Source organism: Heterocephalus glaber, unplaced genomic scaffold (genome assembly GCF_053883595.1).
Source record: "Heterocephalus glaber isolate CG9 unplaced genomic scaffold, H.glaber_assembly_v1.0 deba00000347, whole genome shotgun sequence".
NCBI classification, from domain to species: Eukaryota; Metazoa; Chordata; class Mammalia; order Rodentia; family Bathyergidae; genus Heterocephalus; species Heterocephalus glaber.
The window spans coordinates 11,788,645-11,803,844 of NW_028258143.1; the positions used below are offsets into that span (position 1 = coordinate 11,788,645).

The following is a 15,200-nucleotide window of genomic DNA, read 5'->3' on the forward strand; positions in this document are numbered from 1 at the left end:
AAATGGAACTCTCACTACTTTCTTATTTCTGAGAATTAAAACTTAATATTAACTCAAATGGGTATAATTGGGTATTCTAAAGTACCGTTTAAAAAATTATTTTGCAAGGCATGGCAATGCATGCCTTCTGCAAAATAATTGAAAAAGCTTATTTGGATTTTATAAAACTTTCTACTGCTCCCACCATGTAGGGCCTCCTTGGAGGAGCACACAATTGCAGTGAGTTCAGTAACTTGAGTCACACTACATTACCAACCTCATCTTATTATTCAGCATAAGATACAACTGCCTTGAACCCTGGCTGGGCATTAACGTCAGAAACACTTCACAGTAAAATGTTTCATGCTAACCTTAAATTGGTTTATCAACACAAATTCCAAGTACTTTATGCATAAAGACCTAATATATTCCCAAAAGTGCCTGGGGAGAGAACAGTGTGCCTGGCATGTTGTTTCACAGACAAGAAACACTCAAGTATTGATAAATAATGAGAATTACAAACAGAAGAGCAAGAAAACTATGGTATGGTCACATGAATTGCTTAATTGTAACTCTGTATTAAGTGTTCGACTGTCACTTGCCTGTAGCCTGGTAGCACAATGAATATATGCAGCAACTATACAAGTAGATCTTAAAACATACATCAGATTGCTGGGCATGGTGGTGCACACCTATAATGCCAGCACTCTGAAAGCTGAGCCAGGAGGATCTCAAATTCAAATCCAGCTTGGTCAACTCAGTGACTTAATGAGACCGTTTCAAAATAAAAAAAGGGAAGAGCTGGGTGTGGTGGCACACACCTGTAATCCCAGCACTTGGAGGCTGATGCAGGAGGATCACTGTTTGAGGCCAACCTAGGCTACATAATGAGTTGAGGCCAGCCTGAACTACATAGCAAGGCGCTGTCTCAAAAAAAAAAAAAAAAAAAAGTACTGGGGAGTAGCTAGCTCGCTCAGGGTTAAGGCCACGGGTTCAATCCCTAGTACCACAAAACAAGAAACCACATATGTCAGCTAAGTAAAACTTAAAAGATATTACAATAATATGGAGTACATTAGTTTTTTATTCCAGATTTGAAATACATTCCACAAACACTTGCATTTTAATTCAAAGACCAAAGAATCTTCCATAAGATGAAGAACTCTTCTGCAATTAATGACCACTTTCCCACTTTTGCTTCAAAATGGCTAACTACAAATTATAATTACTTAAGTCATCATATAAATTAATACGCCCATAGTACAGTACTCCTCAATAACAGAACTTGAGGCTACAATACCTTGTACATAAGAAAAAATTCATCCTCAAAATATGCATGAAGATAATAGTGATATTTAATTGCACAAACTACCTACATATTTTAATCCTCACAACTCCATAAATTCAGCATTATTATCTCCATTTTCCAGATAAACTTAACTGAGGCTCAGAAATGGGTCCATATAGAAACTTGCTATTTTACTATCAGTCTTTTCTGCATATAATACACATGAGATCTAAAAGCACCAACTGTATAATTTATCAATTAACCAGCAAGTTTTGGAAACTACTATGCTGGGCAATATATGCTATGGGTACACCATGGGGAGCTGAGGGGACTTACCTTCCAAAGTTATATATTTTTTATATTAAAATATATCATATTTCTTCTTGGTTCTGAATATTAATCATGGAATATGGACTATCACTAAGCTAGTAGCCTTCTCAGACCCTAAACAAATGGCCTAAAAGTCAGAGATTGGGTATTTTTTAAAACCCAAGTTTTTTCAGAAATGGGGGTAGAATTTTCTCTGTGATTACAGGCATGTCTACTACAGATTACAATATCCATTATTTAAATTTATATCCCCCCAGGCAAAAAAAGCAAAGAATGATACGAAGAGTAGTCAATCAAAATCTGATGAGAATGTCCTAAAACAAGAGCTAAATGTCATAGGTTTTAAAACTGAGGCATGTCCAGTTACTCTAGTCAAACTGGTGGCCTACTAAATATTTCATAGATCTTACTGACTCAAATATTGTAAATGGGTGGACTTCCAGTTTGCCTTTCGCCATTTTTTAAATTACGCAAATGTTCCTGTAATCAATGACATTTAAGCCAAAAGGAAAGGATTTCTTCAAATTTACAATTAGAAAAACTGTAACTTTGGAGATATGTAATTTTTTTCAGAAAATTTTAGAGCACTGATACTTACTAAGCCTATTTAGGGAAGCGTCTCTTCATCTTTTACTTAGTTGACTCACTATCCCAGGACAATTATATCTGAGGCATAAGAATCTCAAACAATTTTAAGGTTTTTTTTTTTAATAAAAGTAAGCTTGAACACTGACGTCGTTGATTATCACAGCCAAAAGGAAAAAAAAACAACAACAATAACTAAAAACTTCAAACACACGGGAATTTAGGAGGGCTCAAGCATAATAACGCGTGTAAATCTGATCCCCGGGGACCGTGGCACTGTCATTCAACTTTCTTTTTAATATTCTCGTCGGGCTTTTTCTTGTACCACAGGCAAGATATACCTACATTTCACCAACAGGTCGGAAGTTCTCATTTCCTTTTTGAGAATTCTCCCGTGCAAGGCCAGGGTTGCGGCCGTGGCGGGGGGGGGGGGGGGCGGGCAACCAGCCCGGGGCACCGGCGCCAGGAACCCGAGAGATCAGAACCGCACACAGCACCCGCTCCTGGCAGGCCTGCTGTGGCTGGTTCCCCAGTCCCTGGGGCTACAAGAGCAGCTGCAGCAGCAGCCGTGGCAAAGACTCGGGAGTCTTTCCCCTGCCTCCTCCCCTAGGCCTCGAGGGGTTTGCTTTTCACATGGCCCCCCGGGGGGGGGGCAGTGGGCACAAGGTAGTGGATGCAACTGCACCGCTGCAGCGGGCCAGGAGAGCCCGTCTTCTTCCGAACCCGACCTCCTCGCGGGCTGGCAGCGGCGGCACAGCCCGGGCTGGAGCACCGACTGCTCTGCGCGGAGGGCCACCTTCTCACACACATCTCTCCCCTGCCTGCTCCGTTAGCGCTACCGGTCGGCGGGCGGGGGAGGGGAGCGAGGTGCGTTATTCCCGGGGAGCTAGAGGGGAAGGGAAAAACATCTCTTACCCGCGTTATTGAGGAGGAGGAGGCGATTGGAGCACGGCGCGGCGGGGCGACGGCGGGTCTGGGTGGGTACAAGTAAGAGTCTTACGAAAGGAAATTAACCCCATCACCAGCCCGGACACCGGCTCCAGCGGCAGCCGCGGCGGCAAGATCCCGCCCCTTCCCACCATTCAGTAGCCCCGCCCCTTCGTTATCGTTGAGGGATAGCCTACTTCATCATAGGCTGTACGTCCATAGAGTGGCACCAACACTGTCCAATCATACTTATGAAAACGGTTTTTCCTCCACCCCTTGATCTCGTCCCGGGCGCGAGGAAGCCCTGCCAAGTCTTCCTCCACCCTCAGGAGAAAAATAACCAATCCGTAGTAAGTAACAGTTCTTGAAGGACGCAAAAGGCAACCAATGGCAAAATTAGAAGGACAGCCATTTTGCCCACTTGTGAAAGAGCCACCTTTTCCCACGAGTTGGAGTCTGAGGTAGGGGAGTTCCGGGAGTTTTTCCTGGCTGAATTTATTGAAAAGACCACTGTATTTCTTCAAGGAATATTCTTAGTGTTTTATAAGGATAAAGCAAAAGTTTTGTCCTCCATGTGGAGTGAAATTAGACACGCTGCTCAAGGATCTGGCTCCTCCCTTTAGCGGTAATGGGTTCGAAGGTGAACACCTGGCTTCTCCAGCCGAAGTGCCGGAGGGCGGGGTGACGGCTCTTTCCAGCCTAACGGGACCACAATTCCCTAGGTGCTTTGCTCTCACTCTGTACTTTTGTTTTTTTCTTTCTTTCCTTGCAAGCCTTGACGGGAATTGTAGTTCCTGGGAGGTAGCCGTGCCGCCTTCTTGGCGGATAAAGGAGGAACAAAGTTTGAAATGAATGTTGGGGACAAGAGGTGCTAGGTCTGGAGTGAATCCTTTTCACTACGCTAACGGGAGGGGAAAGCAGACTGATCACGAGAGTTTTCTCGGAACATGATAGCTGTTTTATATTGCTGGTATTGGAACGCTTTCAGGTCGTCCCTTGAAACGTCACTTCCGCTTAGGGGCGGACACATCCCAAACCTGTGGCGGGATTTGGAGACTGCAGCAAATACACAGGTGTGGGGGTCTGGGAGTGGTGTGCCTGGCAAGTCCCTAGCTTCTAGCACGGAAAATAGAAAACTGAACAGAATTTAATTGAATTTTAACAGTGGGTGAAATGGGATAAGGTTTATCTCCGACTACTAAGGCCCTAATCCTGGAGTCCCCTTTTTCGTCTGGGTCTGCGCACTGTTAGATTGCACGTATATGTTTATAGAATATGCTTTTTATTGCCTTTCGCCACTATGCATGAAGCACAACTTCAAATCATCTGAGCGGACTCAGAATTTCTGAGTTTACTCCTCCCACTTATACAAACTTTCTGAAGTCAACTTTGAAGGAGGAAAAGTCACGGACAGGTTTTGGATGGATAATCACAGATGGCCCCATTTTCATTCCTTTTTTTAGTAACTCGGTCACCAAACAAGTGGCGACAGGGTGCCAACTATAATACACTTACAGGAAAAATGTATTAAAACGACTTGGGTGCCTGCAGCCAAGTAAGCTTACCAAACGAAGTTCTTGTTTATGCTAATAGATTTCCTTTATCTGTAAATTGAGAGCCAGGTGTGGTGGGCACAGGCCTGTAATCCCAGCCTTTGGGAGGCTGAGGCACCGGGATTGCTGTGACCAGCCTGGTCTACATACTAAGTTCAAGACTAGCCTGAACTACATAGTGAGACCTCTCAACAAAACAAAACGAAGCAAATACATACCTTAGAGGCTTTTGTTAGGATTAAACTGTTTAATATATGTAAAACACTTAAATAGTGCCTGATATATAGTGTGTATGTGTGTTTTTAAAATTAATTTTCTTATTTCTGTTGAGCAGGTAGGTGTGTTACAGTTCAGTGGGCTAAAAATAGTACAGGTTCTTGTGTAGGAGGAGAGAATTGCCAAGCACGTGCCCTGTGGTATGTATTAAGTAGCTATGTTTATCAAAGATGGTAGCCACAGGATGGTAGCAGCAGGAAAAAAGGGAAAAAGAGATTTGATGACTCAGGCTTCCAGTATTTATAGGGTCAGACACCACTGCCTAAGGTCCCTCCTGTCTCTCACTGGTATCAGTAATCTGCCGCCTCAGGCTCACATAACTTCCCTGTTTTGGGATTATGGAAGCATGGATAATCATTAGGGTTATGTGGCTTTTACAACTGAAGGAAAGGAAGGGAATGACTCCTTTGTAATTGTGCTAGATGTTGAATGCTAGACTACTGAAGTAAAGGAACAACAAGATAGTCTTTGGTCCCTGACTTTATGAAGAAATTCTTATAGGAGGGTTCTGTGGCGAAACAAGATTCAAGTGAACAGATAAGAATAATTGCCCATTACACTTGAGACCAGCTAATACTAAGCAAAATGTGTGAGAATCCAGTCAAGAGCTATTACAGTATTCCAGCTGATCAGTTATGATGGCTTCGTAATAGCAGTGAAATTAAGGGGAAAATGGATAGATTTTAGATACATTTGGGGAATAATGAATAATAAATGGATTCAGGCTGGGGATTTAGCTCAGTGGTTCTGCTGCCTGCCTTGCAAGGACCCGAGTTCGATCCCCTGCACCAAAAAAAAAAAAGGATTCAGTTTAGTGGGGTAGGCAGATGGAGAGATCAGTAATGTGGAAGAGAGGTTGAAGTGGGGGAGAGAAATGGGAAAAAAGAAGCAGCAAGATGTATTATGTACCGGTGCAAATTCCCTATGATGAATGTTATCATTATGCATATCTAAAATGTACCAATAAATGTTTTGCTTTAAAAAATTATGAAAAGAATTTACTCAAATCAAAACCAAAAAGAAAGAAACCCACAGGCAGGCGTGGTTGTGAAAATATGCAGTCCTAGCATGTTGGGAGGATGAGGCAGGAACCTGCACAACTTACTTAGACCGGGTCTCGAAATTTAAAAAAGGGCTGAGGATGTAGCTCAGGGCAAAGGCCCTGGGTTCCATCTCCAGTACGGCAAAAAAAAAATAAATAAATTTTAAAAATTTGAAAACCCAGGTTGCTGGTTTAATGATTTGCCTGATTATACTGTTTGCTGAGAGACTGTACAGGGAACTCACAAGTCAGTGGACAAATCAGAAATCTGGTTTTGAATGTTTAAACTACAAATGTCTGTGCAACATCCAAAATGTAGGGTATGTAATCAGAGCAGTTTGAAGATAAATGATTACAAATTGTGCTTCTTGGAGTATTTGTGGTAGCCTTCTAAAAGGTTATTCCTGCTTTCACATTCATTCTTTTAATATTGACAAGGTAATATTTATAAAAATAGCAACCTGATTAAGCTCTAGGAAAGGCTCTCAATTCCTTACTGAATAAAGTCCAAACTCTTTAGATTTTGTTTGTTTGTTTGGTTTTTTGAGACAGAGTCTTGCTGTGTAGCTTAGTCTGGACTTAAACTCATTATGTATCCCAGGGTGGCCTCAAATTTAAGTGATCCTCCTGTCTCAGCCTTTCAGTGCTGTAATTACAAGTGTGCACCACTATGCCCAGCTGAAACTCTAAATTTAGCAAAATCTCCCTCACCTGGCTTTATTTGATTATTATTATTTGTTTTGTTTTTTTTGAGACAGGGTCTCACTATGCAGTTCAGGCTGGCCTTGAACTATGTAGCCCAGGCTGACCTTGAACTCGCAGCAATCCTGCCTCAGCCTCCCAAGTGCTGGGATCACAGGCATGTGCTTGATTTTACTTCTTTACCACTTGTTATAAGTGTCTTCTTTTACCATTTTTTTTTTGCCTTATCTGTATTTTATTTTATTTTTTATTTTTTATTTTTTTCCCATTAAGTTTATTGGTACATTTTAGGTATAAAATACAGTTACATTCATCATTGGGATCTTGTACCTTTACATGAGTATCTTGGTTCTTATTTTCTTCCCCTTCCCTTGCCCTCCCTTCACCCCCTCCACCCTTCCCTATTTGCAAAGACCTTGTTTCCATTTTTTTTCCTCTTCTCATATTTTTTCCTTTCCCTTTTTTTCCCTTCCCCTACCCCTCCCAATTCCCCTGGTCTTTTAGACCTTTTCTTCCTGTTACACAATATCAGTTATACATTTTTAAAATTACAATATTAAGATCTAGGAGACATTACCACAGATTTTACAGAATTTAAAAGGATATAGAAAGCATATTACAAAAATATTTTTTGAAATAAATTTGACAACTTCTAAGAAGTACCTTGGAAGACAACTTAATGACACTAACTCTGGAGGAAATATAAAATTTGAATAACATCTATTAAAGAAAGTATATTCCTAGCTTGAAAACCTACCTATATGACAACAGCAGGCTCATAAACATTTTAACTGATAAATTATATCAAACAAAGCAGAAAAAAGAACGAACACTTCTCCCCTCATTTTAGGAACTCAACATTGTGCTAATCCTAAAACTGGATAAAGATAATAGAAGAAAAAAGTATGAACATAGGTAGAAATTTGTTTAACAAAACAAACTATTGGAAGTCAGATCTGGCAGGATGTAGAAAGTGGTTTTGTTATAGGGATGGCAGTGTTGGTTCAGGATTGGAAGATCCACCCCTAAAAGTCATCATTTAAACAGAGGAAAGGAAAAAGCCATATGATCTTGTCACTAGTTGGAGAAAAAGTATTGGACTAAATTCTACAGCTGTTCATGGTAAAAGCTATCAGGAGCCTAGAAGTAGAACAGAAACTTCTCAACACATTAAAGACATGTACTCCAGACTTCCAGAGAGAATGCCTTATATGAATGGAGAAGGTACAATGCTTTCTCCTTAAGGTGGGGAACAAGGGCAGATATGCTTACTCTTTATCTGTCCATTAAACTTTGAAACCTTGTCGCCACCAAAATAGTCTGGCAATAAAATGATACAACTAGGATAGGATTGGCACAGCAGAAGCAAAATCTTTATATGTAGATGAAATGATCATCTACAGAGAAAATACTAAGAAATCTCTAGGAGCCCCTAGAACTTGTATTTGAATTTAGCAGGATTAGAAAACACAAGGTATATATAAAAATTCAGGTCTGTGTATACTTGCTATAAATGAAGAATTGGATATTGAAATTTAAAAGTTATGTAGGAGTACAAAGGACCTAGAAAAGTTAAAAAAAACAAAAACAGAAACAGTGTTGGAAGACGTTTAGTACCTAATTTTAACACTTCTTCTAAAGCTACAGTAATCAAGGCAGTGTTGGTATAAGGAAAGACATATAGATCATTTGAATAAAACAGGATCCAGAAATAGAACCACACATATATGGTCCACTGAGTTTTGAAAGATTATTTAACATTAGCATTTTATAGAATATAAGCTCAATTCAAGAGCCGAGGAAGAGATAGTGTTTTCAGCAAACGGCACTAGAACACCTGGTATCTGTATATAAAAAATTAACCTCAACCCTTTTCTTCCATATATGAAAATAACTTGAAGGGATCTACAAACCTAAATAAGAAAGCCTAAAAGTATAAAACTTTAAGAAGAAATTATAAGGGAAAATATTTATGAATTCAGGGTAGGCAAGAACTACCTAGGATACAAAAAACATGATGTATAAAAGAAAAAAATTGATGAGATTCCATCAAAATTTAGAACTTTAAATGACATCATTAAAATGAAAAGTAGTCCTTAAACAGACCATATTTCCAATGCATATAACCTATGAGCAGAATATATAAAGAATTCTTAGAGCTCATTAACAGACAACCCAATTAAAATGTAGATGTAAGAAGATGATAGCCAGTATATAGCACAAGGAATGGTGTGCAACTCTACAATCAGAAAAATACTAATCAATATAATAATAAGATTGAATTATACACTCATTAGGGAGATGAAGTTAAAAGTTTTAAAAGCCTTGTCATGACTTTTTCTTTTTGTTGGATTCTCCCCCTTTGCGATTAATTTGTCATGCCCAGTGGATTCATTCTGCTGGGTTTGCTGGGGTTGTGATCCTCATTGTCTTTTCCTAGGGTATTGTCTAAAAGTTTTTGGAGTGCCAGTTTGGTATTCATGAAGTTCCTGAGGTGCTCTTTATCATCTTATTTCTCCATCAGTTTTGAAAGATAGTTTTGCAGGGTACATTAGTCTGGGTTGGAGGCTGTTTTCCTTTAGGGCTTGAAATACATCACTCCAAGCTCTTCTTGCCTTGAGGGTTTGCATTGAGAAGTCTGCTGTGATTCTGATGGGCTTTCCTTTGTATGTGATTTGTTTCTTTTCTCTCATTGCTTGTAGGATTTTATTCTTCTGTTGGGATTCATCCTAACTATTATATGCCTCTGTGTAGAGTTTTTTTGATTAAGGCTAGCTGGAGTCCTATATGCCTCACTTATCTGTATGTCAAGTTCTTTCCCCCTCCTTGGGAAGTTTTCTTCCATCACTTCTGTGAAGAGTATTTTTATGTCATCTGCAGTCTCTCCTCTTTCTTCATTGACTCCAATCAGTCTTATGTGATTCTTCTTTGCATCTTCTAGCAGCTGCTGGATTGATTTCTCGTGTTCCCTTACAATTTTAAAGAAATTTTTCTTTTCCTCCTCACTAATTGCAATCTTATCTTCTATATGTGAAATTCTATCCTCACATTGGTTCATTCTGTTGTGCAGACTTTCGATGGAGTTTTTAATCTCTTGGAAATCTGTTTGTATCTGTTTTATGGATTTCATTTGTTTCCTATGTTGGGATTCCATCATGTTCCTCAGCTCCTCTGTTTTTTTATCTGTGTCCTCTCTAGATTTATTAATCATGTCTTGCATCATGAGCACAATCTTTGCTGTTATCTGAGTAATTATTTCTGATTTCATTTTTCCCAGATCCTCTTTTGTTGCCAGTTCAGAGAGTCCAGGTGGTTGAGTATCAGAGTGTTCCATCTCGTTTCCCTTTGGGGTTGCTGTAGGTGATTCAGAAGTCTGTTTTTGAGACTTGTTTACGTGTCTTCTCATTTCCACAGGAGTGGGTGCTTCTGGTGCCCACGCGGCTCACCTTCCCTAGGAAGCTTCCTTCTGGGTGCTGGGACCGGCCCACCTTCTCTGCCCTAGGAACCTGGGATGGTGGCGGGGGAGCTTCCTTCAAGGTTCCCTTATTTTGTCACAGTCTGACTTGTTCTTCAGGTCACACTTTCAGAGTAGCAGTGCTCTTAAGCAGTAATTCTCAGGTGTTGTAGTGCCAGCATGCCCTTGTACCTTTTTTTTTTTTTGAGGCAAATTTGAAGCAACCTTCCTCCCTCAGCCTCCCTAGTGCTGGGATTATGGGTGTGTACCATCACACTCAGCAATTTTTTATCTTAAGTATTTTATTCTTTATATTAAACTGCTTAAGATTTTCTAGGAGGCTGAGGCAGGCGGATCACCACCCTGTTTCAGACCAGCCTAGACTACATAGTGAGTTAAAGGCCAGCCAGAACTACATTGCAAGACCTTGTCTCAAAAAAAACTAAAAAGACTGCAGGGTGTAGTGGTGCACACCTATAATCCCAACACTTGAGAGTCTGAGACAGGAAGATCACCATGAGTTTGAGTTCAGCTTGGGCCACATAGTGAATTCAAGGCCAGCCTGAACTACATAGGGAGACCCTGTTGGGGTGGGGGAGAAAAAAAAAAGAAAGTAGAAAAAAATGGTTTCTAAAATTTTGTGACTTTGTAACCATTTCTTTCTCCCAAGAATATTATCTTAATTCTCCAGGAAACTCCACTCTTCATGTTTCAGTTGAAGAGATATGTCAGGTAGTTAAATAAAACTCGGGTCCTTGCGCTTGCGCAGCAGGGGGTAAAACCACTGAGCTAAATCCCTGGCCTGCCAAACGTTTTTTATAAGTTGATTGCTTGCTACTTTGCAGAATTAATATTCTCATGTATTAATAGTACCTTATATATACTTTTTTCATACCCCTTACCACATTTTGTTGGACTGTTTGTATACAACTTTTATTTCCATCTTTGGACTCAGAGGCAAGGCTACAAGGGCACACAATAGGCCCTCCTTAAGTGTTTCTTCAATGAGTGGTTGGAGAGGCAGTATTATATAATGGTAAAAATTCAGACTTTTAAATTAGATAGGTCTGAGTTCCAGGTTTAATAGTTGCTGTTAAACCTTGTGTAAATTATTTAATGTCTCTGAGGTTCAATTTTCTGTTTTTAATGTGAGGATAACAATACTGTGAGTTTTGAGAATAACAAGAGATTTTCTAAAATTTTCTTGTGCCTCACAGACAGAGGCCACTGATACGTGGGAGTTATTTTATCATTATTCTGAAAATAGTTGTTGGCAGAATGATTCTAGTGTCCTTGCTTTTAAAGTAACTGCATATTAGATGTGGCAGTTTAAAAAGCCCCATGATGAGTTAGAAAATATGTAATTTTATGTACAGTATATTGAAATTGAGCTGTTAGCATTTTACAATACTCAGTTTTACTGACACAACATCATTTAACATCCGACATGGTGTTGCACACCTACTATTCTAGGGATTATAAGTTTGAGCCCAACCTAGGCTACTTAGTGACTTAGTCAAACTGTGTCTCTAAATAAAAGTAATAATGGTCTAGAGCTCAATGTGAAGGCCCTGGGTTCAATTTTCCATACTACCAAATAAAAAACAAAAAGCAAACAACCCTCCCCCAAACCAAGCAATTATTTCAGTTTATTAAATTTAAGTGGCAGTTTACTAATAATCCATAAATATATCAGGTATAAACATTTAAATAGAATATATACTTTTATGTGGGTATGGAGTATGTTAAAATATTCCCAACTTCTGATCAACTCTGAAAAGAGTTTCTATAGGACTCTGTATATGACTTTATTTTGGTTTTGGGTGTTTTTTTTTTTTTTTGGTACTGGGGATAGAACGTAGGATCTTGAGCTTTCGAGGCAGGTGCCAGAACCACTGAGCTAAATCCCTGGCCCTCTGTATATGACTTTATATAAAAACATTTATAAATATTTGACTAGATTTCTTTATTGACTGGCTTTTAGACTCATAAAGTCAACTCTTTGGTTTCTGTAGAAGCTGATTTCCGGAATCCATGTATCTTAAAGGAAGACTGTGCAGTAAACTCTTATTCACCAATTGTAGGAATTGGTGATTGACTGATTGATTGTTGGCTTTTTTTTTTTTTGAGACAGGGTCTCACTCTGCAGTTCAGGCTGGCATTGAACTCACTGTGTAGCCCTGGCTGCCCTGGAACTCATGGTGATCCTCTTGCCTCCGCCTTCCAAATGCTGGGATTATAAGCCACCACACCTGGCTGTTATTGCATGCTTTCTTCTGAGCTAACTTCACTTAACTCTAGGGAAAGATATTTACTGAGGTTACTACCTTCTGGCCTCATTCCTCTACCTATGTCCAATTGCTTCCTGTTAGCAGTGTGTGAGGGTTGCTTAAGAAGAAGGAGTTGCAATTTCAAATTTGTGCTCATTAAGTTTTCACTGAGAAAGTGACATTTCAGAAAAGATTGAAAGAAGTGAGGTAAGAGGTAGCCATGAAGATATCTAGGGGAAAGAGTAGTGTTAGGAAAATGGATCAGCAAGTGTAAAATTCTAAGATAGGAACATACAAAGGAGTGATTGAAAAAGAGGAATGTTTACATTTTTTTAAACTCATTATGGTAAAAGTTACATTGCCAAGAACAATTGGATAAGTGTGTTCAAAGTGAGGGAGAGTATTTTGAGAGGCATTAATGACAATGGTCTTTGTTACCATTTATTTTGGATGTCTCCTAAAGCCTCTGCTCATAGGTGGAGCTTTAGGGAGATAACTAGAACTTGAAGGCGTGATACTCATTAGTAGATTAACCTACTGATGAGTTTATAGCTAAATGTGATGTTGGGAGGTGAAGCCTGGTCTGTGGAGGTGGGTCACCAGGGTTATGGCCTAGAAAGTCGGTCTCCCTCCCTCCTTGATCACTCTCTGCTTCCTGCTGACCGTGCCATAAGAAAGCCTCCTCTGCAATACCCCTTTGCCATGCTGCCCTCCTTTGGTGCCAGCCAACTGTGGGCTGAATCCTTTAGAAACTGAACTAGAACAAAACTTTCCTCCTTAGAGTTGTGAGTATTGAGTATTGTGTCTCATGAAGGAGAAACTAAGACAATCTTTTACTGTAATAAATTTTTTAAAAAAGTAAACACTTTTAAAACCATAAAAAACCCCCCGTATCTCATACAAAAACATCCCTGTGATAGAAATAAGTAAAATAGAGAGGTAATGGGAGGGGGGAGTGTATAAGTGATTGGAAACATTAATAGATTTTTACTTTTACTGCAGTAAAATTGAGAACCACTGGAGGAGTTCTGAGAAGTGATATATAGTATGTTCAGACTTTGTTTCTTTCTTTCATTTTTTTTTTTTTTTTGGTACCGGGAATCGAATTCGGGTCCTTGCACTTTCAAGACAGGCAGTGGAACCACTGAGCTAAATCCCTGGCCCCAGGCTTTGTTTTTTTAAAGTATCTCACTGTGTATTGAAATGAGAATGTAGGGGGAAAGGTGAAAGCAGGAGGATTTCAGTTTGATTTTTGCAGAAATGCACACCAGAGATAATGGTAGCTCACATCAAGTGACTATCTCTGGAGGTGGTAGCAAATGGTGAAATTCTTGTTGCTCTTAAACTGTAGAGCCAGTAGCAGTTACTGACAGATTGGATGAGCAGTATGAGACAAAGAGGAGTTGATGATCACTTCAAGTGTTGCTTTGAGCAACTAGACAGATGGAATGAGTAAGTGCATAGATGGAACAGAGTTTGGGGGAAAGAGGTAGAATTCAATTCTGGACATGTTTGAGATGTCCTTTTCCAGGTAGGGATGTCTGGTTAGAGATGTACATCTGAATTTCAGGAGAGTTCTGCATATATAAATGTGTGAGTCATTGGCTTAAACATAATACAGTATTTAAAGCTAATACAGTGACTAATAAGATCACTAAGGAATAGAACAAGGAAGACTACTAAGGCCTGAGCCTTGGTACACTGTACCTGAGAAGTGGATAAGGAGCTAGATATGGTGGTACACACCTGCAGTCCCAGGACTCAGGAAATTGAGGCAGAAGGATCTCCACAAGTTTGAGGCCAGCCTGGGCTAGTGAGGTCCCGTCTCAAAAAAAAAAAAAAAAAAAAATGAATAAGGAGCAGGGCAGTGTGACTCACACCTGTTAATCTCAACAGTCTGAGCACTCTGGGAGGCTGAGGCAGGAGGATTGCAAATTGAAGCTAAGCATGGGCAATTTAGCAACTTAGCGGGACCCTGACTAAAAAATAAAAACCAAAAAACCCTCATTCCTTCTCAGTTGTTGCTTATCAAAGTGAATTCTGGGCTGGGGACTTAGCTCACTGTGGCTGCCCCTGCCTCACAAGCGCAAGGTCCCGAGTTCTAGCCCTGGTATTTTTTGTTTTTTTGGTACCGGGCATTGAACTCAGGACCTTGCACTTGCGAGACAGGCAGTGGAACCACTGAGCTAAATCCTTGGGCTTAAAAAAGTGAATTCTATTAGATTTGTTTTGAGTAAATTCCTATAGCCAGTACGGTTTTTTTTTTAATCATTTTAATAACATGGTATTAAAATTACATATTGTTGGTTCTGCTTTGATAGGCCTTCAACTTTAGTAAAGGTAAGTTAGTGTACATTGAATAACCCCCCTCTTTTTTTTTTTTTTTTTTGCTAAATTGCTGGGCTAAATACAGTACAGTTTTCATAAGAAAAGTATGTACTTTTTAAGGCCAGGGTGGTAGTGCATGCCTGTAATCCAAGTACTTAGGAAGCTAAGACAGGAGGATCTTCATGAGTTCAAGGCCAACCTGGACTACATAACGAGTTCAAGACCAGCGTGAACTACATAGCAAAAACCAGTCTCAAAAAAAAAGGATATGGTTTTTAAAATTTCTCTTGGAACGTCCATTTAAATTTTTTACAAAGTAAGCCAGGTGTGATGGTGCATACCTGTAAATCCTAGCTACTTGAGAGACTGAAGCCTAAGGATGGCAAGTTCACAGTCAGCCTAGACAATTTAGTGAGACCTGTTTCAAACAACAACAACAAAAGTAAGGCTGGGGATTTAGCTCAGT

General features: G+C 39.8%; 1 protein-coding gene across 5 annotated transcripts in view; it reads left to right on the top strand.

The window, feature by feature from the left end:
* The first annotated feature begins 3,481 nt into the window (after positions 1-3,481).
* Zranb3 (zinc finger RANBP2-type containing 3) overlaps positions 3,482-15,200 on the top strand; it is a 284,160-nt gene continuing 272,441 nt past the window's right edge. For 3 of the 5 annotated variants that reach the window (XM_013076896.3, XM_021236942.2, XM_021236962.2), the window contains exon 1: positions 3,482-3,570. In XM_013076896.3, the coding sequence (XP_012932350.2) occupies positions 3,497-3,570 (74 nt within the window). In that variant the 5' untranslated portion in view covers positions 3,482-3,496. The other 2 variants (XM_021236951.2, XM_087195686.1) reach the window with 1 other exon arrangement.